The 23,428-nt window shown below is 34.5% G+C and overlaps 1 protein-coding gene across 11 annotated transcripts in view; it reads right to left on the bottom strand.

Moving 5' to 3' along the window:
- Positions 1–23,428, bottom strand: part of Cyc (basic helix-loop-helix ARNT-like protein cyc) — an 81,134-nt gene that overhangs the window by 5,421 nt on the left and 52,285 nt on the right. For all 11 annotated transcript variants that reach the window (XR_012992575.1, XR_012992576.1, XM_076315333.1 and 8 more), the window contains 9 exons: positions 20,368–20,605; positions 12,177–12,269; positions 11,837–11,954; positions 5,957–6,139; positions 2,588–2,828; positions 1,655–1,793; positions 1,169–1,287; positions 992–1,074; positions 398–555 (listed from right to left, as the gene is read on the bottom strand). Coding sequence is in view for 9 of the 11 variants with exons in the window: in XM_076315333.1 (XP_076171448.1) it covers positions 398–555; positions 992–1,074; positions 1,169–1,287; positions 1,655–1,793; positions 2,588–2,828; positions 5,957–6,139; positions 11,837–11,954; positions 12,177–12,269; positions 20,368–20,605 (1,372 nt within the window). In the remaining 2 variants the exon portion in view is untranslated. The remainder of the gene's footprint in view (positions 1–397; positions 556–991; positions 1,075–1,168; positions 1,288–1,654; positions 1,794–2,587; positions 2,829–5,956; positions 6,140–11,836; positions 11,955–12,176; positions 12,270–20,367; positions 20,606–23,428) is intronic.

The raw sequence follows: 23,428 nt of genomic DNA, 5'->3' as shown, positions 1-23,428 counted from the left end.
AACGTTGGTTTAGATATTGACAGAGGTTGACTGGAGGTTCATTGTTAACGACTTGTGTCAGTCATTGATATACGATATAAATTAATTCAAGTGTATAAGCAACCTCGACAACAAAAGAAATAAATCGCTTCTCCGAAAAAACTGAACAAAACTTTTGCTGTTTACGTGGCTTAAAACGTTGATGACTGGATAACGATGTCACGTTACACGTGTCGTTGTTGACCGCAAAGGGTTAACACAAACAAAGTTGTACAGTTTTCTTGAATCAAGAGACATTAACGAAAACGAAACAGTAATTTTTATTTTCTTTTAATTTGAATGTCTCTACAGGAAACATGCCGAGGGTACAAATTTAATTGAACGCAAATGAATTGGAACTCGTTCGTATGGTATCTACCTCGGTGTTTAATAAAGGTTCCGGTCCTGGGCCGGGACTGCTACCGGAAGAAGAATCCTCACCGCGTCTTTGAAGGTCCAGAACCTCTTCCGCTATTTGTCGTCCGATTTTACTTACCTCTACGTGGCTTGAGATCAATCTTTCTAATCCGCCATTACCTACGGACAAAATTATAAACAATTATGAGATAATTATTTCTTAACAAAGATAGTGTTCCTATAAGAATATAAAAAATTGCATCCGTATTCTAAATACTTAAAATACGTACGAATTTTCTACATTGGAATTGTATTTTGTCAAAAGACCGTGTTGATTATTGTAGGGAATTTTGAACGTACGCTGTATTTTTAATGTTCTAGATTGCAAGACCTCATTTTAAGTATCTCGCGATATTTCTTATAGAAGTTTTTGACTATCCGTTTGTCTACAATTATGTGAGTCCATTTTTAGAGATCTTTCCATCTGGTTGTCTGGTTTCATATACGTACAGAAATCGTTTTCACCCGTTCAGATGTCCAAAATGCCTTATACGATTCAACACTGTCGTTCATGTTGAACACATATGTATAAACATATTGTACATATTACTCTTACTTTGTGTGAAATAATCGTAGTTGCCCTGAACACTGGAATCTTCGGATCTATTTCCGCTGTTCGTGGTCGATCGGGAGTCGCAGCTGCACACAATCAATTTTATCCGTGAAAGTGTTTCGACTAGATTTCATGTCGATACTACAATGCATCGTTTTGTAAAATATTGCTCATACTTACGAAGTAACAGAATTCTTAGCTATTAGGTACTCGATATCTTTGGTCCATGGATTTCTGAAAGATTTCCATTCGGATTGAAGGTTCACGAAGCTCGCACCCTTGGTTCTAAACCTGTATATCTAAAGAAATTCATCGACCACGTTACAAGCAATTGTACGATAATTATTTTTATTTTATAGAACGTTGCTTCGAATATGGATCGTTTGGTGAAAATTGAAAATATTACGAGGTTTGATCTTTTTAACGTACACGTTCGAACGTATATTATCAGAGATAATCTCAGATTATAAATCTTAGACCTATACACAGAGATTAATAGATTTGAGATTTTTGTCAGAGATACAAGAGTATCCAGCACCGGTAAATTAAAATTGATCAAAGAGCTGCGTCGATTGTACCTGCACTTTGATGGAAATAAACAATTTTAAACAGCGACCATAGTTACAAAAGCTTCGATACAAAAGATGCAGTTCCATTGTGAGTTACCTGCGTGGTGACACACTCGGAGGCCTGAAGAGCAGCTTTGTGAGATTCCGCGAGATGAGGAATATCCTCGTGATGATAATACTCGTACATACTCGTGCCAAGCAGCTCTTGTGGTAGAAAACCCAACACTAAGGTAGCCCTGAAAGTATTTCTTAGCTTCAATGCTATTATTATCTACTAATCACTAACAGTGATAACATATTCGTGAGAAAGTTTTTACTACTTAATGTTTCGAAAGTATTATAATTGTTAATGATCGAACAGAGACAAAATCGACTAAAGGATATTAATTTAAAATATCTACAATGTGTAGTCAGACTAATCATATGGTGATCAGATTTTATACGATACACCTTATTAAAGGTTAAATTCTACATTTGTTACAACACAAATACATCGTTCAAAATAATTAGGATATAGTATTATTAAACTTAGGAGAATGAAACTATCGCGAGGTGTGAAGAAAGTATTATATTATAGGATTATTGATTGTTTAATTTATACAATTTTGGCTTGTGAAGTATTAAAAGTCTCGAACGATATAGTTCAGTGATCGATGACCAGATCTTTCAATTACACAGTGCAAAACGAATTTTGATTTGTAACATCCATTGGGTGATTCTTATACTATTTATAGTCCTGAACACGAATCAAGAGAAAACTCTCCTCTATTATTCAAGACAAAACTAAAGTTCCTATCGTTTTTCATTTTCACGTAACGTCTCATTCTTTTTTTCGAAAATCCTGCGTTTATACAAAAATATGTGTCTTTCGAAAACCGAGGGCAATAGAGCAATTCCACTTCGGATTCGTGTTTAGGATCATAAATGGTATAAGAATCGTCCCAATGAATGTTTCAAAGCAGAAAAGAAGTTGTGATTCGTAACATTGTGTTATTTGGAATCATGTAGAAGTAAGTGTCACGAGATTAACCTTTGGTCGACGAAAAGGAATTTCCCATCCATCGCATGTCGCGAAACAAATTTTATAGGCCTCAGTCGTGGCTTCTTAGGCAAGGATGTAGGTATCGTGGACTGCAACCGACCGACTGCTACCAAACAAGATAAATTGCAAGCATCCCCATCTCCGTCACCTTCTTGTTCCTCGAGGTCGATTTTCGCTGGTGCCCAAGATTTCAAGTAACCGGTGCACTGAATTACACAGTATTTCCAATCTGCAAAAATACGCGTTGAGATTGATCGATCATTATACAGTAACATAAAGAAATGTTCTATTTGGTGAAATTTTTACGAATGGAGGGAACCAGTGCATAGGTTGTAAAATCTTTTCTTTTATCAGCCAGACTTTACTTTCAACTCGCTTTTCTTAAACTTTACAGACGAAACACAAAGTCAATATACAGGGAGGGCCATGCGAAATTTGTAACTTTACGAGCTGTTTTATCGTGATACGTTTAGGTTGACAAGAAGATTCTTTTTTTTATATTTTACGAATCACTGAAACCCTTTATGTAATATATTCAGATCATTTTATCCAATTTTTTTTTCAAGGAAGAATCGTATGTAAATATTTTCCCTTAACGAATATCGTTTCTGAAGGCAAGTATATATGGAATACTTTTTCATGGTTCGTGTAGTTACTAAGTATTTACTAAGTATTCAATTTCCTTTTAGATACATTAAACAAATGATCACTATATAATTTGTTTATTTTTTCGATAGATTTCTAGCTCAAAATATATTTATACGATTACGCATTGATATGATTAATTTATTTTCCAAAAGTGTGGAGATTTATATGTCATTTTATTTAAAAGAAAGAAAGTAATGCAACTGTTGTTTACCAGACACATTCAATGGATTTTTCATAAAACATTCCAGAGAGTTCTGAAATATAAAAAATAAGAATTTTCGGAGAAACAGCTTGTAATACACATGATCCACCGTGTACGATTCGACCTGCTTAAAAATAGCAATTGTTTAATTCTAAAATTTATAATTAAAGTTTAATTTACAAAGAATCGTTTCGTTTTATTATTGTTACACACTTGTCTGAAAATTACCAGCGCTGCTGGAATCAGCGGTAGAAAACGGTCATTAGCTAGTGAAAAGTTAATGGTTCTTTTTTTGTGGAAACCTGCTCATAAGATTTCTCCGTGTTGCGCGCTATTCTCGTGAAAAGTATAAGATGAGCTATATAAATACTGTGAATGGAAATCGCTAAGCGTGAATAGGGATTACGCAATAAGTTTCGCTGAATTATTACGAGCGATGATACCGTTCAGAAGTTGTCCGGATGATGGTACTTTCTTGCGCCAGTCCCATGTTTATTCACAGAGTTTTTCTCTTCTCTGGAATCCTAAAACGATGACTAGAAGGAGTACGAAGATACATACTGTTGTTTGTTAACTGACGCTTATGTATTACAACGTTATAGCTTTGAATTCCTTTTCTTTACATCACTAGTAATTTTTTTCTTCCTTCACCAAATAGTTTCAATTTTAAAATCTCGACAATATTGAATTATATTTTAGAATTCGTTTAGAAATAATTATCGTTTAAAAGTTCGAATGTTTGCTTCTTTGTAAATAAAGTTTCGAATTCATTTCAATCTTGAACGAAGCTTTATTATCGATACAACGTATAATAATGAAACTTGATTTGTGACTAAAATGAATTCGACAAAATAATTACTATACAAATCTATGTAAAATAATTAGTTTATGGTACCTCACGTACCTAAGAAACAAAATACAGAAATAAGAATTGTTTGTATACCAGTTTTGTTTTATCCTTATTGTTCAAATTATGAAAAATGATAGGAATAACAACTACTTAATTATTTTAAGATCAGTTCTCTTATTTATTGTGCGTAAATCGATTATTGCAATTTAAACTTACTGTCGATTTAAGCCGATCTCTTCGCGTGAACATTCAACGATAATTACTTTCGGTTTATTTAAGAATATTTGTGTGTAACATTTGTGTATACTTTTAAGTACCTCACTCTGTATATCGCTTTGCAGTCAATAGGATAAAATTAGCGCGCGAATAAAAATATTCTAATTGTTTTATTAGAGTGTGATAAATATTTATTTAATTTTCACAAATTATTATTGCAATTTAGAGAGAAGGAGAGAAGTACACGGATTAGGTACAAAAATGCGGAGGAAAAATTGTAAAAGAGAAGATATGTAAGGTGATCCTTTCACCGGTCATTGAAATGGTGTCCACGTTTCACCTTTGACGAGTCACGCGGCAAATATTCGTATCGAAATATCTCAGGAATGACAAAAAGGAGTCTACAAAACTATATAACCTTTGATGATGCATGTTTAATATCCCCTCGTAGCGTTGCATATTTGCAATATTATCATAAATGTTTCACAAAAGGATACTATATTATTACAATTATTGAAAATTGTATTGAAACGACTAAGCAGATTCGATACAGTATCAAATACAACATTAATTCCAATTCTATTATTAATCCTAAGTCTGAATTAAAATTAATTAAAATTTTATGATTAATTTACAATGATATTTGCATTGGGACATTTCAATTTATACATTTTACATGTATAAAATTTCTGTAATCGTTGACAACTAAATCTCGAGTATTGTTATACGATTATTTATTCCCATCAACTTCATTTTCCTTTCACGGATATTCCTTCTTAGAAGTTATTTCATCCTGTTTCGTCGTAACGGTATAACATTTATCACCAGACGGACAAACACATTTATCTTCAGTGATTGTTATTAGTTTCAACATAAATGTTGAATGAATTTCGGGAAAAACGCAACAAAAAGAAAAATTAATTATAATTTGAAAATTTTTGAGTATTTAATTGTCTTTCGTTAATTTGTTTCAGTTACGTAAAAATATCCTCTTCCTTGTGTTACAAACAGTGTAAGTATTATATTTTACTTAAATTATTTACTACACAGAATTTAAAGTACGAGAGCATTAGTGAATGAACGTTACGAAAACAGGGACCGCGGATAACTCTGTTTCATCTATTGGGGTAAACTTGTTCCTTATAAGGGAGAAACACTGTAAATACATTTAAGTTGCTCGTTAATTCGAAATTTTTAAATTCAACATTTTCTAAAATTGTGATATCATCGCTAGAATACTTAAGCTTTTCATTTCTCCCATACATTATTATATTAGAATTTCCCATTTTAGAATCGTGAATTTACACGAATTGAAAATTCTGTTGAATTTTTATGAATTTCCACCAATGAAATGAACATTATTTTTCGAATACGTTTCGTTATATCACACGAAAACGCTTAATCGTTGTTTCGAGTATCAATTTAACGCAAAATTACTTACCAACGTTTTGCTGCTTTTTTCTTCGATGACAGCCGCTGGTCGTGTCAGCTTCCTCTTTCACTTGCAATTTACCGCAACGAACGCTCTCCACTTTTCGTTTCATTCTGCAGAAAAAAGACCTCCGTACACCTGGGCAGAGTCTTGATACACCCTGGGGCACGTCCGTCTTTACTGGTAACATTGCTGTAGAAATATAAAACAAAAATTAATACGTTCCTTTTCATCCGATACGAAACTTTGGCTCGTTAGTGTGTCCCACTCAAGGGGTATTTTAAATTGGACATAAAACAAGTAGGGCATTTTTCGAATTTTATAAAAGGAAAACTGTTTAAGAAACCAGTTCGAAACATTGTACCGCATAATTATATATATTTTACTGAGTTGCATACTTTTTTTTATACGAAAATACACAATTGCTTCAATCATATAAGTTGTTCGTATGACTATTCTAAGAAAAAGGTACCTTCACGATTGATATGATTTCGACACTCTTAGTGATTAAACTAAAAATATTGAACAAATAATTAAACTAGCAGAAATATGAAAAGTATCAAAAATGACCAAAGTACCAGGATTTTAAAGTTAATGTATCAATGTTTTCATAAAAAATTTCACAATTTAATAGCTAAAACATATTGCTTAATTTAAAGATGCAATTTGTGTAGTACTGGTAAAAAAGAGACATATATTTTATGTATGCAGAAAAGTTCAAGTCGATCCGTTCATTAGTTTTTGCAAAATCATATCGACCGTTTCAAAGAACATGGTTTTGAAAATAACGTGTTTAAAGTTTTAGTATCATATTGCGTTTTTGAAATATCGACAACTTTACCATATGGTTTTACTTTTATCGAGGCTTACAAAGTCTTATTTTTCCACTTTCAATGTATAACACGTTTATAGTATACTTGTCACTTGCGCAGCAAAATGTTTATACGTATAAACATACGGTTACGTACAAAGCTCTGTTATTTTTACGAAATGTAATCAAATCTTTTAGAAGCAAATTTTTAAGAGTTCTAAGCAAATGAAAAAAACACATTTTGTCAAACTGTTGGATTAGAATATTTCAATAGTTTCTTAATGCGTTAATTGAAAAACATTAGGTTTTAAGTAAGTCACGTAGGTGCGATTTTGAACAGTTTACGTGACAGTGGTTTAGTTTCTATCTTTTTTTAGGGTAGACACTATAAGTTTATTTTTTGGGTATAAAATTGTCCTTTCTTTCTACTAAAATTTGAAAAATAGATCAAGTCGAATATATGTACAGGGTATTTGTGTTATGAATGCATAATACTTTTCTTGCATATAAATGACATAGGAAAAGACTAAGGATAAGTGTCTCTATTCGTTATAAGGAATATGATGGTTTAAATAAATCTTAGATTATGAAGATGACAGTTATAATGTGTAAACGGTTATTAAGAGGAACCTATCGATTTAATAATGTTCAAGGTCACACTTGGTAACAAATAAAAAGCATTAATGAGGATCTTATGCGTATTAGAGATAGGGTTGAGCATTAATTAAGATCTCAGAGCTTCGTCGATTTACTTCATTTTCAATACGTTTCACATTCTCCATATATGTATATCTCTAATTTTTGATTTTGCATGATTTTGAACATTATCGCATCATATGTTAAATTTCTTTTAAAAGTCATGTTCGCGTAGTATAATCAAATTTATAGCTTCTCAATGAAAGGAATTAAGATGGCTTGAAATTTATTGCAACTTTAGAAATGTTTTATTGAAATCTGGTCTCTAGGTATTTAATTTTTCTGTAATTCTATCTAATTTATTATTTTCTCTTTTACGTTTTCAAGAATTCTGGCACATACGTGTGCGTTTAGTTTTTAACTTATTTTAATTGTTGCAACATGGAAGTAAATATTATAACTATGAAGAAGCATTCATAATTAAATTCTTCGGTAATATAACACAACAACATAGAACATCGATGGACGTCATGGTCGTTTGAAGTTTTGTTTATTTCGAGCAAGATAATATGCCTCTGTAGAGCTTAACTATGGTCATCAAGACAGTGGTCACACTGATACTTCTCTTAGCCCTTAATCCCATTCACTCTTGGATAAGACATTAAAACGTTCCATGTGTATAAGTGACTCGAAGTCAATATTTCCACGTCAGATAGTTTCTCATCAGTCCTAGAGAAATCTTTGTACGAGCTATGTACCATCAATTTACACCTGGGACTCATTGTCGGATACTTCGTGGGTTTTGGTCATTTGTCAGAACCACATACAAATGAATCATTGTCGATCCAATTCACGGATCTCTTCAAACATCCAATGGAAAAGTATTAGCAGTTTGAAGTGATAGTTGTTGCATCACGTTGACAGTTATACAGGTAACTAGGCTGGTATTTGATGTATCCTCGAAAGCAATCTTCTCGAAAACTAACAAATTTTGCACAAAATCAATATATTCAACATTGCATACTTATTTTGATATGCAATCAATCTCTCTCAGATTGTATCACAATCATTTTAGTTTGTGTTTCAATTGTATAGTTTCTAAGACAACGTGTTACGCTATGTTACATTCGCAGTCGTGAAAGCTTGGTAACCGCTTGAATGTCTATATCGTTACGTCGTACACTGTAATATAATTCTTGCTGCATTGGCAAAAAGAAAATAATCGCATCTTAGAGTGCTGACGCGACGTTATCAGTAACTGTGGGCGTGATGGCATATGTAATCTCTTGTACAGTCGAGTTGTATTCATCGCTTTCTATAATGTTCAACGAGCATGCATTTAACATGTAACATTGTAACATGTGACGAAGCAACCAGTTCCCTCTATTCCAAGAATTTCCTTCTAATCGTAACACGTAACAATGATTACGGATTTCGCTTCGTTCCTAATCTGGACCTTTCTAATTAACGTCCAAACGTTTCTTTTTACTTAAGTAAATGGAACAACTTTTACTAGAACTGAAGTGTTGAGAAACGGTTATAACGATTACTGTTTTTGGAGCCTTGTTACCCGAAGCAACGTTGAATATATTATTACGTAATAAAGAAACAGGAAGATAGGATTACTTCAAACTAGGGACATGCGGTCAGACTAATTATTCTACTTCAAGTTGTTTTCAATAGAAGGAGATAGGTGTCCAGTTGCGTCTTGTGTACTTAGAACATGGCAATTATCGACATTCTTGTCATTGTTAATGTTATAATAACGTCCTGACGCGTAATCAATTGGCTATCAAAACTATCGGTGAATGTACGATTCTCAAGATTTTGAAAGTCAACATCGATGCTCATTAATTTTATAGCAACAAGTATCGGATGATTAGCAATTGCTGGACATCGAGGACCTCTCGATCTCTATGAAGGTTCATCGAGCGTAAAAGGTACCGCGATGTAACTATCCTGGGAATCCTGGCATTCGTACCAGTCACATTGACTTCTTTCCTTCACCAGACAAGTCTTTCGTAATACTCTTATCTCGCGGCGCTAATTCGAAGATGTTTATCGACAGGCAGATGCTGCCGAACGACTGACATTTATCAGGCATAAACTGCATCGACGAATAATGTGCATCTAAATGGCCAACGGCAGAGAACCGGTCAGGAGAATGTCGAAAGGTGTCATAATTAATGGATCCGTATGTAGAAAGTCGACGAAGCTAACCGACAAAAAGGAGTCTCCATAAGACCCGAGTTATGGTGACTGTAATACGGTACTACTATTACGTGGCCCTCTGTTCGTATGAATTACATAGCAACGAAAAGAATGTGCAATTAACATTGTTGGAATTAAAGACTATATCGCGAATGAATAATCGATGATAATTAATAGTAGAAGATTATAAATTTAGTGTTACATTCTGGGAATGTGTTTAAGATATCTGATTATGTTATATTCGATCTGTTGAGTAACGTGCATGTTTGAAACATAATATTTTAGACTTTAGATATTGGATTTATGATCAAAAATTTTAAATTTAAGATTTCAGACCAAGGATATCAGATTTTAAATTATAGGTTTCAGGTTTCAGATTTTTGGTTTTAGACATTGAACTTTAGACTATGGGCCTTAGACTCTGACCTTAGACTCTGGGCTTTAGATTCTGGACATTAGATTCTGGACTTTAGACTCTTGTAATTGTAAGCTGGACTTTAGATTCTGGACATTAGACTCTGGACTTTAGACTCTGGACTTTAGATTCTGGACTTTAGACTTTGGACTTTAGACTTTAAACTTTAGACTTTGGACTTTAGACTTTGGACTTTAGACTTTGGACTTTGGACTTTAGACTTTGGACTTTAGACTTTGGACTTTAGACTTTGGACTTTAGATTCTGGACTTTAGACTCTAGACTTTAGACTTTAGACTTTAGACTTTAGACTTTAGACTTTAGACTTTAAACTCTAGACTCTAGACTCTAGACTCTAGACTTTAGACTTTAGACTCTAGACTCTAAACTTTAGACTTTAGACTTTAGACTTTAGACTTTAAACCTTAAATTTTAGGGGTGTTCCATAATTCGTGATATAACCGTAAAAGGATAATTATCTAAAAATAGGTCGAAAGTGTAGAATAAGATGTTCTATGCGAGGTAACATTTTAAAAGTTAATTTTACAGATTCGTCGGGTACGTGTGTATCTAAATTTTGATAAAACGTAATCAGTATGGGCCACCGTTTTCATTCATTTTGTTTTCGTGAACAAAAGTAACGATATAAAACACAAGTTCTTATAATACATTTATTTACAATATTTTACATGTACATGCGTTAACTCAAGAACTATTGAAAATGTCCTCGTTGCAACATATAAATATACAGTAGATCAGAGACGCTCGAACAGACACCATCGTATTCCGACTCTTCAGTTGTTTTCAAAGGCCTGTGTGATAATTTTCTTTTAACTGCAGAAAATGTTCTCTATCATTCCGATAATAATATAGTAAGTATGATAGGAAAAACAAGTTATGACTTTTTCAATGCTGAGAAATGCAAGCATGAACAGAGAGAGATTCGTTAAGGCTGAAAATCATCCACTACCTTCGCTTTTCATCTTCATTATTAAATACTATTAAAACAACGTTTGTAAATATATATTTATAAATGTACGTTTATAAATGTAATTTGACAGTAAGAAATTCCTATCTGTGTTTATCTAAAATATTTATAAGCTAATTATACAAAATTATAATTTTAATATTTTATAGAATATTTTTTATTATTTTATACTTATGCTCACTCTATAAATAAATTCTATTTTTAATTGTAATTTTCAATTACTGTATTATGAATGATTTCATCGACATCTTATTAAACTTCAGTCTGTTATTTATACTCGAACAAGCAACAGTACAGAAACATTCTTACATTGATTACAAAAGTGTTTACGTATTATATTTTATGAACAAAAATAAACAGACGAGAATGGTGGACGATTTTTGAATCGATAGTTGCTGCACATTTGTTTAGATGAAACTCAACTCAGATACACGTGTCTACAATCTTTCGAAAACGAAGCCCCGTACATAAATATTTTATTCCACATTTTCGACATACTTTTAGACGAGGAGACATTTTCGTTTCGGTTATATTCGGTTATAAAAATACAATGCAAATTATTATACGATCATTAGTCGATCAATACACTGATTCTGTTTAGTCTACGATCTTTACAAATTTTATTTTCTTTGTCCGTTCTATAAACAATTGGAAGAGAACTTGAATGAAAGTTAAAAAATTAAATAAGAATGAACAGAGACAAATTAATCACATTTTTCTGGTAAGTGTTTCGAATAGAATCAGGTTCAGTGACATACGTAAATGACCGTTTCGAATAATGTACAAGGCATTGTTAAGAATTGAATTCAATGAGATATTAGTACATACTTTTGGCGTCTATTAACCGTTCACGTGGACTGAGATCCGAAGAAGATAACTGTTCCTTCACCTTGGCAACATCTTTCGGATGCAGGATATCGAACCAGCTTTGACCCAACAGGTCACCCTGCACAAAAGTAAAGTTTGTTTGTATGTATCTAAGCTTTCGTTGCAATTGTGTTCAATTAGTTCCGCAACGAATCGTTTTCTCAAAGTTATACATCTGAAAATAAATTATAGATCTAATTCGCTTCTATGGTACTTCTACCTTAAAGTTAACGCCTATTGGTATTCATTTTATTACTTATTTCGTAATATCAGCAAATAGTAGGAAACGGAGGGTACTTACCTGAGAATAATTGAGTGTCTGCAAAACAGACTCAGATACGTAGAGAATTCTTCCACGATCACAGCCTACCACGAAGACAAAACCCTCCGCAGCCTGAAACAGAAGAAGTCGCCTTTGATTACGTCACCTAGATCAAATATTTATTGCGTTTATGTAACAAGGATGTCGTTTAATCGGGAAATATTCTCACTGGCGATGGATCAACTGTATTTTAAATTTTCAAAGCTTGAGAAATCTCAAGGACTCTGGAAAGAAGTTAGCACTTCGAGTAAATAATTTTTTTAAGTTAGCATTTCTAGTAAATAAGAAGGAATTATCTATTTTTTGAACAATTCTTTATAATACTGTCTACATAAATTTTTACTTTGATAAAACTACCAAGCTTTATACATGTGTAAACTGTTTTCAAGCACCTTGATTTATTTCAAATAATAAAAACAAATGCATCAGCTGGTGAAGCGAAAACGATAATTTTTTTAGTAGCACGTTTTAAAAAGACGGAAGTCTTATTTATAGGAGTGAAGATACAGGTTGACTCTGGAATATATTTATTATTAACTTTTCACCTTGGAATTGCTTTTGGTTCACGTTCGCTAAATACAAAAATTTGATTGCCATTGATAGTTGAATAACTATTTAAGTTTTGACTTCTAGGTTATTCCACCCTAAACAGAACACTTTTTATAATCGAGAACAAGGATTTTGATAGAATCGATGTATGTTACAGTCCATGTGAAATTAGAAGGAATTTAAGTCACTATTTAATTGGTTTTGAATTTGTTTAAAAATTACAAGATGTTGAAGTTTGTGATTTTGGCGAAACCAAGTTTCTTAAATGAATTTTTATCTTCGAGGAATCAACTGTATTCCGTTAATTGTTTTTTTTTTTCGTTTCTTCGATGAAGATCGGCTTGACCAAATAAATGTTCTTTTAGATCGAACAATTGTTTTTCGAACGTAAAAATCATGAACAAATTTTTATTTTGTAAATTGTTAAAAATCCCGAATATAGTATCCTCAATTTTTTGAAACTTCTTTCGCAAAATAAGTAATTTCTAAAGTGAGCATTTTATAACGAGCTACGTGATGTCCAATGACAAATATTCACTGTTTTGCACACAATCGACTTTCAGTTGTCTTTATAATTCAAATATTATTTGAGTTAGTGCGATGTTCAGTTACTTCTGTTTTAATCGTAGATAACATTGATTTAACATTATGCTGAATTACGCAAACGTAAACGAAGCGTGCATCGCCACCACTAGCTAAAACATTGTGGAATACAAATTTTTTTGCTATTATCCAATTCTAAAGGAAACTTGTCCGTACGGAAGAGTCAATGTGTGAAATTACGTTATTTAAATCAAATTAAATGTTCAAATTGTGACCTTCTGCATTAATACATGCGTGTAATCGTTCTGTAGGCTTCAAACGGTTTTATTGATCATTTCTGGTGAAACATTTGCACGAAATGTAATAAAATTATTCATTCTTTCATGTCCTCTGAGGTGATCGGTTCTTCGTGATAGACATCGCCTTTCAATTTTCCTCACAAGAAGAAACCGAGTGGAGTAAGATCGGGTGAACGTGCTGTCATTAGATTGATCTGTTACGTCCAATTTAATGACTTGGATATTTAATCTTTAAAAATTTATTTGTCGTACTTCCATTAATCACATCTAAATCTCTCACTTCAACGTTACTTCAAGGCCATAGAATTCTAAGTCAGTGCTACAACATACTATAATAAAATTCCATACAAAGACATTGATATTTATGCTCCATATAAAAATAAAATACCAATGACCTTGATATCTTTTTCAAATATTGAAACTTTCCACTGAACAATTCATTGATACATCGATAAATAACAGTAATATGTTGGAGTCCTGTTTTTTAAGATTTAACCTGTATTCGTCATCTGCAAATGATTCAACACAAATGTGTTTACGAATACAATATGCACGTTGAAGAGAACCAAGCTGGAAGTTTACGAAGCAATACGAATTCTATCGGTGCAAAATGATTAAAATTATATTTTTTATCGTTTATTTATCTAACAACATTATCCGCTGAATCGACAGAAAAGAAGGAAACAGAATGAAGTACTTGCAAGAACATTTCGTTCTGAGAAAACAAGGTGAAAGGGTGCGATTCAGCCTATACGACTGCTTTACAACCTACCTCAATTTTATATCGTAATAGCAGGGTAACGCACGCAATGTCTTTCTATAAATTTCCATAAATTATGTAACGACACGTTCGTAAAGATTTGTCTCGGTGCAGACGCCAATTATAAATTGAACAACGAATGTCTGGGATAAACGTATTCTTACGTACATATAACCGACTTGATACCGAGGAGATCCAGGCGAGTCGTCGGATGGTGATCTGATCCGAACGTGAAATTCGATTGCATGTAAATCGCGTACTTGCAATGGCGAATTTACTGCTTTAAGTACGTAGAAGTATACTGACGTTAATGAATGTTGTATGCGACCGAAGATATATCGTCGCGGGCTTCGCTTCGCAAACGTCGATTACGCAACCAGAACGCACTTAGCCTAGCTGCTTTACCTAGCAAGAGATTGACGATACACATGCATACGATATTGACGCGCTGGTACTCACGTTATCGCGATCGTTAGATAGAGATCCATGGACGCGAGGATTCGAACCGAACGATAAATGTTGCCAACATTAGAATTATTTGTTGGCTTTATCGAAGACTTTTATTCGAAAACAAAGAATCCAATTCCATCCGGTGACATTGAAATTTCAGCGTTTAAATCTATTTTTTATCAAAGTAGTCAATTAGATACAATCGATGATCTGCAACGTCTATAATTTCACTAATTTTTTGCGCGAAATGCGTCACTCTTATCAATTTCAGCTCGATGTAACCGATAGTCAGAAACGGGTAATATACGTATTTTTTTAAATATATGAGAAAATTGAAAAACGTAATCAAATTACTTGAAAATTAATTGAAATCGTTTGGTAAAGCAAATGGAAAGGGTCGATTACAAAACGTTGTTTATAATTCAACTGGGGTATCTTCTAAGAAGAAGAAATTACAAAAATTAAAGTGTCGATTGAAATACGTCAAAATGAAAAACTTAAGGTGTGGATGGATACGTTATCGATTTATTATATCGGCAGATGTCTGATGAGATAGTAACTAGTTATTATATGACATCATTTCTTAGGTAAAAAGTTGAAACCGATTATCATACACGTGCAGATTCATCTGCATAATCATGTACTAAATATAATGTTCTTAAGTATTCGAGTGTAAAGTGAAATAAAAGTTTAACAAGAATATCGAGGAAAGTGACAAATTTAATTCGCGACAATAATAAAACTGAACACGAGCTTGATAATTTAATATTTTTCCGTGACTCTAGCATAATACTTCAATGAAAGGTAAAAATTCTTTTATTTAAATAACGTCTTATTTGTGAGTATATGTATTTCTTGAATTTACAAGTACTGTATATACAACTACTATTAAAAGTATTTGAAACAAATTATTTTTTTACAATTTATAGGTTGTTTTCAACGTTGATATACGAAGTTGATTCTTCAACCCAAAAATATTTTACTAATTGGTAAAACGATTTTGGATAACCTTGACCAATACTGGTCATTGTTTTCACGTTTTAAAAAACTCGATTGAAAAACTTTAACACGTACAAAAATATTATTCTTTAAAAATCACCGTGACATCTGAAGCAGAATTTATAGACTTAACATATAAGTTGTTGAATATTATTAATTTAAAGCCTATAACGTTAACCAGTGAACTTTCCTTAATTATTCGCAGTTTTCAGAGATTCTGATCGATCATCAGGTCGAAGAAGCACTTTATTCTTTCTTCGCACATTTTCGAAAGAAAATTTACCGATTTACTTTACAAACTAATCAAATTAAAAAGTATTTCGTATTCAATTTACCCTTTTCTACAACCGAACATAGTGTGATTAATTTGAGGAATAAATACGTCCGAAGAATGATCTCAGTTCATACAAAAAAAAAGAACGTTAACGTTTATTTCTAAAAATGCTCCCGTTCTAATTGTTTACGGTCTAAAAGATAAAAAGTTTCCCGAAAGTTCAAAATAAACAACGCGCCAATGTAATGTCCAAAACATAACTAATTTTAATAAATAAAACCCTTTGAGAGGTTAATTTATTTAACGGTCGGAGCTAAAATACATTGAAATGGTTGTGCAGCTGTGCTGAAATATACGGATTATTCAATTTGCAAATTTCTTTGCCTTGCAGGAAGCGACGGTTTTTGTATTCAAGTACAATACTCAGGGTATACAAGAGATCTATCGTTCAGCTTTTAAATTTTAGACATATCTGCAGCTGTAAAACAGTTACGTGTACACTCGAAAAGAATTTCAAAGATATTCCGATTAAAATGGTAGATTCGGTATAGTAAGAAAGTATAGTACTTTGCATCATCGATAACAACAACACGGTCATAATCATAACTCAGACCGATGCCAAAGGAGCTTAGCATTTCTTAATAGAAGAGTTTACATCTAACTCGACGATTCATCGGCGTGCGCGGTGTTCAATGATTTTTCAGCAATAATTTTCTAATTTATGACCGCAACAATCAATAGGAGCGACGTATCGATAAAAACTCTTCGGTGGTATAAAAAACCCCCGTCCGTATCCGCCTTTGTTGTATCGAAGCCTGTAATCAAGGATTCAGGGTTTACAGTTATTATCCGTCGTACGATGGAATTGTTAATTTATCCGCGAGCCGGATACCGGGAGCATATCGGGAGTAATAAACTTGAAGCAATTCACAATGAAAGTTTCTGCGGTAATAATGGAGCCGGAGCCAGTGTCGATCTGTGGCTGGTATGCCGGGTGTGGTCACTCGCTCGAATATTTTACTCGCGGGAGGGATAGAGGCAAAGGAAAGTCCCGATAAAAGATAAACGTATCTACGTACGCGCGCGACAATGAAAAATGCTGGCCAGCCACCGACACGAACTCTCTGTGCTCAGTCGCGTGACGGAATCTAGAGTGAAAAGGAACTCTAGCCATGCTGTTTCACGAGACTCATTCTTAAAGCTCCAGACCGCGAGAAACGTGCTCCGGACACGACGTTTGTTTCTACACGATCTGTACCTTGCACGCCTCTAAACAATCCCGTTATACTCGTTGCGACACGTCTGGTCGGGTTAGCGATTTTGAGGAGAATTCTACACGAAAGCCCTGTGGACCTGTGTCAAGGTAGACTCTACATAGGATTTTATAAGCCGCATATTCTTGTTACAGAGGGGCCAGCTGGGTCGTTCGGCTCGTGCCCCTTACACTTACGGGGGTTTGAAATTTACGCAGAAAGATAATAAGTTTCGTCGTTCGTTAAAACTTATCGGGCAACCTAGTTCGGTAAGTTTTATCGAACGACAAAACTTATCGAACGATCTAGAAATTACAAAATTTGTATGCTCTTATAATCGTATCACGATTCAGTAATAAATAATATCTTTTGTACAAAGAGCGTTATATGTTTCGTCCCGGATCTGACAGCTGAATTCATAGCGAAGCTTATCTAGCAGAACCTGCCGTAGTCAAAGCGCTATTAATCGTTCGGACAGTTCGTTCGAACTAATTATGTAGTAATGATCTACCGATTAATTGGACATTTTTCGAACGTCGTATACGTATAAGTCAGGATCTACTAAACGAGCTTCATTCATGTGCAGTAGTGTTTACAAAAAAATGTTATTTATTACTCGAGAAAGAGTTTTTCTTTAACATATTCGGAATATCTAGAATAATTTCCGAAAGGTTCTGTTTATGGAAGAGTTTAGCGTAAAATAGACAATTGTTTAATACATTTTTGCATGTCCTTCCATTCACCCTGAACGCCAGGAAAGCATTCTAGAGTTATTTCATATTTGTTGAAATTGTTACGCAAAAATGGGAAACATTCGATAGTTTAATTATTGTACAATACTTCTAACGAGATTCCGAACTTTACGAGTGTTAATGTCCGAACAGAAAGTTTGGTGTCGATTAACGATGGCACTCAGCCGACTATTTAAACAATTTTCAAGACATGGTCATAAACGTGTCCTCTATCGACATTTTTCGATCCAGCGTTTTTAGTACACAGAACGTATGTACGTGTGTATGTAGATTCTGAGGTATAGGGATCATTTATATTTTCCAATGTATTTATTACTTATATAAAAGACTGCCACGCTCTATTATTCCGAATAATAATAAATATACCGAATAATATAAATAATTCTTATACCTCAAGAACTACATACCTACGTTCTACGTACTGGAAACGTTCGACTAAAAAATGTCGATCAAGGACACGTTTATGATCATGTTGCTGTATCTGAATTAAGTATCTCGTATGGTAGCAAGTTGCTAAGATAATACGATTATTGAATAGTTTCAACGCAGACAAAGTCTGCTTGTTAAAGTATTAGTACGAGCCTGTTTGTATTATAAAGTGTAAAAACAAGTCGAGTTGTCTCGTAGTTTTAACCGAGAGACCAATATATTTCCAACGTTGAAAAGAAAACTAATACACAATACTTATTCGTATTATTTAGTGTTATTTTTCTTTCTAAAACTAAAGCCGCCTGAGTTTAAATTGCAGTAACAAAGATAATTGAATAATATATACAGTTTATATTGAACAGAGAAAGTAAGGAAAGAAAATTATTTCTACGTTTTAACTCTCTATTTGGATCGTCGTTAGAATTTTATTACATACTAAAGTAGTCAAAATAATGTTACAAAGCGCCTCAATGAATCTCTTGTAAACGAATAGTGAAACAGTAATAAGAACAAATTATAATAACGTATTTGTAAACATAGGTAAAAATAAGAATATTCTTTTTCCGAGTGTACGACAACGTATAAAACTATCAAAAGTAGATAGAATTGTATCCAAAAGACTGGTTTCAAGTATTTAATAAAATCATCCCGATAAAGAATTCTAACGAGGACCTGAACACAATTTCGATGTTTAAGGATAATTTTATTTAATCGCCCATTCGAATGGACTACTATCTCGCGTAATAAATTTCTGCACGAGCAAAGAACACAGATTGTTTATACATATAATTAATTATTATCCCGAGTCTGCGAATCGACCACTGCGTACACCGGCTTTCTACCTTCTACGTATTACTTCTGGGGCGCTTTGTACACGGTTCTCTCGTTCGTGAGAATCCTTCGTAAACAGTTACTATCTTATGACAAGAAATCCTTCGATAATCGATAATCAGAGGTGCAAGTGAGTTAAGTGGTACGAGTTGACGTATTATCAACATCGCGCCGGAGTCTAATTGCAGATCTACATGCTTCGAACCCTTCTCTTTCACCCGTCACGAGACCTATCTCTGTGAAAAATGTGTAGCACGCTGGAGAAAGGTTAGCTGCGGCTGTTAGACAGAGTCAGTCTCGCGCGGAAGGATTGCAAAAGATACGGGACGGCCTTTTACAAGCGACGCAAAAACTTTTCTCTCGCTTTGCTCCCAATTAGCGAATTAATGACTTCGCGTTTAATGCGATCGCACCCATAAACGCATGGGAAAACCTGGAGAAAACTGAAAGGAGAAATGCCCGGTGCGAGCGATTTACAAGGCGCGTGGTTTAAATTCAAATTCAACCGCAGCCCGAACGTTTCATATTCAGAGTACGAAGCGAGAAGAAAACTTCTTTTCACGAATCGAACCACCGGCGGAGCGCGCCGATCTTGCGCTCGTTCGCCACGTTCGTATCGAGTCTCGAATTACGCAAGTGATTCTGAATTACCAGGAAGTCTTACCCGAATGGTATGCACAATCGTATCTGTTATCTGGTTTTCCGAATACGGAATCGGTAATGGTGCATAATCTCATCGTCGGAATCGGTCGCTTTGAAACTTTCAACGATACTCGCGTGCGCTTGCCTCCGTCGAACGTCATAATAAGACTATCAAGCTCGAGTCCGATGCACGTTACATCATTACTATTTTCCCGGTGACATTTCAAAACCGATCATCGACGAGGAAGTCGCGTCGCTTGATTTACGAACCTCGGTGATTTTCGAATGGTACTGTGCTTCCTCGTTCGAGGCTTTGTTCGCTGCACGAAGCTGTAAACTTTCAACGATAAACATCGATTACGTTAACGAATGTTCTTCATTGGACTTACTTGAAGTATGAGCATCTTGAGCTCTTGATCACTGAGAAACGCCGGCTTGTAGTGACCTTCCGTGTATGAGGTAACGGCACCCAGGATAGTCTTCAAGTGTTGCACCGCCATCCTTAATACAGTCAGCTTGTCGAGTTTGCGGGACATCGCGTGACACATTGGTATCATCGCCGAAAGTTCCGTGATGTAGGTGTTCATTTTGTCCCTTCTTCTCTTCTCGATCTCGCTGTGATTCTGCCTGAAAATCATCGCGAGACGAAAAACGTTACATAATGTCATTAACGTTGTTGCAACATTAAACGCAATATTTAGCGTTCAGCCACCCTCGAGGTTCCTCCATTTGCTATTTGTACGCGCTACTTCAACGATAGAGTCTGGTAAGAGTCCGTTTAATAAGAGCGCATGCAGTAATTTATTTACCCAGTTGCTTGGAAATGTTTGTTAAATCCTCTACTAAATCTTATTGACTTCCTCTACGACGTATTAGGAGAACATTTATAGTAATTTCCTATTTTTTGGAGGGCCCAAAATGTCCCTCGAAACGATTGCAAAGTATATGAGAAAGTCAAGAGCATTCATAAGCAAGTCGGTTAGACGATTCGAAGATACAAGAATTGATCATGACCTTCCAGAATGGGGTACAAAGTGAAAGACCACAGATGGGGAGGATAAACTAATCGACATGTTTGCGAACAATCAGTTGTCATTACGTCAAGAAGAAGCAAAATTTAAAAAAAGGGATACAAATATGTTCCGCGAGATGCGTTTGCACGATTGCAACGCGAAATTTTGAAGTGTCGTTAAAATATTGTTACTTTCTGAACGATGCATTAAGAAAACGGTCACTTGGACACGCAATAATATCAAACGCGATTGGTATAATGTGATTTTTTCGGGCGAAGATTTTGTTTCGTTAAGAACTTCGGTTAATCGTTCTTTATCAATACCGATCATTGGATCGTCAAACACACCACAAGAGTGCACGTTTGAGGGTGTTTTTCCACCATACCATGGTGGAACCATATTCATTGATAACTTAAACGCGATAAAAATAAATAAAATTTATCGAAGAAGTTGCTAACATTGGCAAAAAGATGTAAATGTATGCCATCTGGGGTAAACCAAGAGTGATTACTTCGGAAAGACAATGACTCAAAATATCGAAGTCGTGTACACAATGCAAAGTGACAAATGGTATGATCCAGATAACGAACTAGCCTTTTCAATCGCCCAACGACAATCTCATTGAAAATATATGGGAGTATGTGGAACTAAAGTTCCGTAGAAAAATTACATGGAATGTAGAATAATTAATTCACCAAATTCAGGGTAATGAAAAATTAGTGGGTCGCAGGTTTAGAAGATGTCAGATTACGAGATGTTAGATAATAATGGAGATTAGAAAAGCACCGTAGTACGTAGGTAAACGAAATAATTTTAGGTGATTTTTAATTCCGATGAACGTTTTGAAAATGACACTACATACGCTCTCGTTAAACAGGCTGCAACTCTGGTTGCTTCGATTGGGCCGATTATACGTTTTCAATTTATCAGTTTTTTCAATTTCTTGAAAAATTGAATTACACTATTCGTGAACATACGCAACGATATACAAATGGTTGACGATATTTGATTTCTCATGTACAATTGGAAATGTGTCAAGTGGTTCACGATAATTATGGTTAAATGCATATACAAATGACAATATCTTTTTCAAATATCCTGTACAGTTGAAACTCGATAGTTGCAAATAACTCGGTAAGAAGTAACACCATTTAAACACCATCGATACTTATGGCGTGCTTGATCTCTCATGAAATCGTCACCCTCTTATTAACGATCTACAGTATTCCCTTTCAGGGTCTCACTAGCTCTGAAGCGAGAGCGAGTACGATACTCTTATAGATATCGATACAGAATAACCTTGTCACAATTTCCTAGTAAAAAAAAATCGTGACAACATGTGTGCAATACTATATCTTTGTTTCAAACGGGATATTTGTCACTAAGTGACTATCCCTTCTTTCTGTCAATACAATGCAGCCAACAATGTGTCGAGGTTGCATTTATATAGGTTCCGCTGTATTGGAAATTGGTTATCGATTGTACGTCCACAATCAGAAAAAAACGTTAGGATAGGTAAAGTCCCCATTATGGCCGATGCTTTAATGGCGAAAATATATCGCGAGGGTACGCCGACGTGTTAAAGTTCGCGCTATCGTTTCATCTTCGGTGTCTTCCGTCAAGTTCTTCAGCTACGCGACCAACAGCACCGTCGTGAATCAATTATTAACGGCGATTCAGCTAATAAATGACGCTTTTGTGAGTGGAACATGCCGCTGATTTGCCTCCCAAGAATTCGCATTCATAGCCTGTAGCGATGATATTGGACAGCGGAAGTCGCCGCCACGAGAAACTGGTTTCGGTGTACGAGCGGGTCGCGCGTCGCCATATTAATTTGAGAAATGCACGGCTATCGTGATAACCCGCGGATAAGTTAACGCGTGCCAACATCCGTGTATTATCGTAATTTTGTCGTCAAATTAATTCGAGTCCCTGTGGAGATTATTCCCTGCGAATATTCTTCCCGCCGTTTCCTAAACGCGCCATCTTACAAGCGCCCGGACTATTCCACTTTAAATCCATCACTTGTTGCATTTGATACGTGAAATTAGAAAGGATTTTAAGTCATCGTTTTGCTACTTTCGAATTTGTTTGAAAAATACGGGACGTCGAAGTTTGTGATTTTCGTCCATCTTTGCGCAAACGGTTAAGTGAACTTTTATCGTCGAAGCTATCAATCTTCATGAAGTTAATTTTCCCCATCTTTTTTTTTCTCGAGTAGTAACTTTGTTCAGATTGCAGAGGTATTTTTATTATACGAAAATGATTAATTTTTCTCAAATACGAAATTATGAAATTATAGATCCTTATTTTGCAGATTTTATGTAGAATTTCTCTAAAAATCTAAAATGTACGATTGGAATCTTCGAAGCATTTCCTACAAAATAAAATATTCTCCAGCCTGGAAACATTGAAATTCATGCAACCACGGACTGTT

Source organism: Ptiloglossa arizonensis, chromosome 6 (assembly GCF_051014685.1).
Source record: "Ptiloglossa arizonensis isolate GNS036 chromosome 6, iyPtiAriz1_principal, whole genome shotgun sequence".
Classification (NCBI taxonomy): Eukaryota; Metazoa; Arthropoda; class Insecta; order Hymenoptera; family Colletidae; genus Ptiloglossa; species Ptiloglossa arizonensis.
The sequence above is the reverse complement of the archived record's forward strand: the minus strand, read 5'-3'. Positions and strand labels throughout refer to the sequence as shown.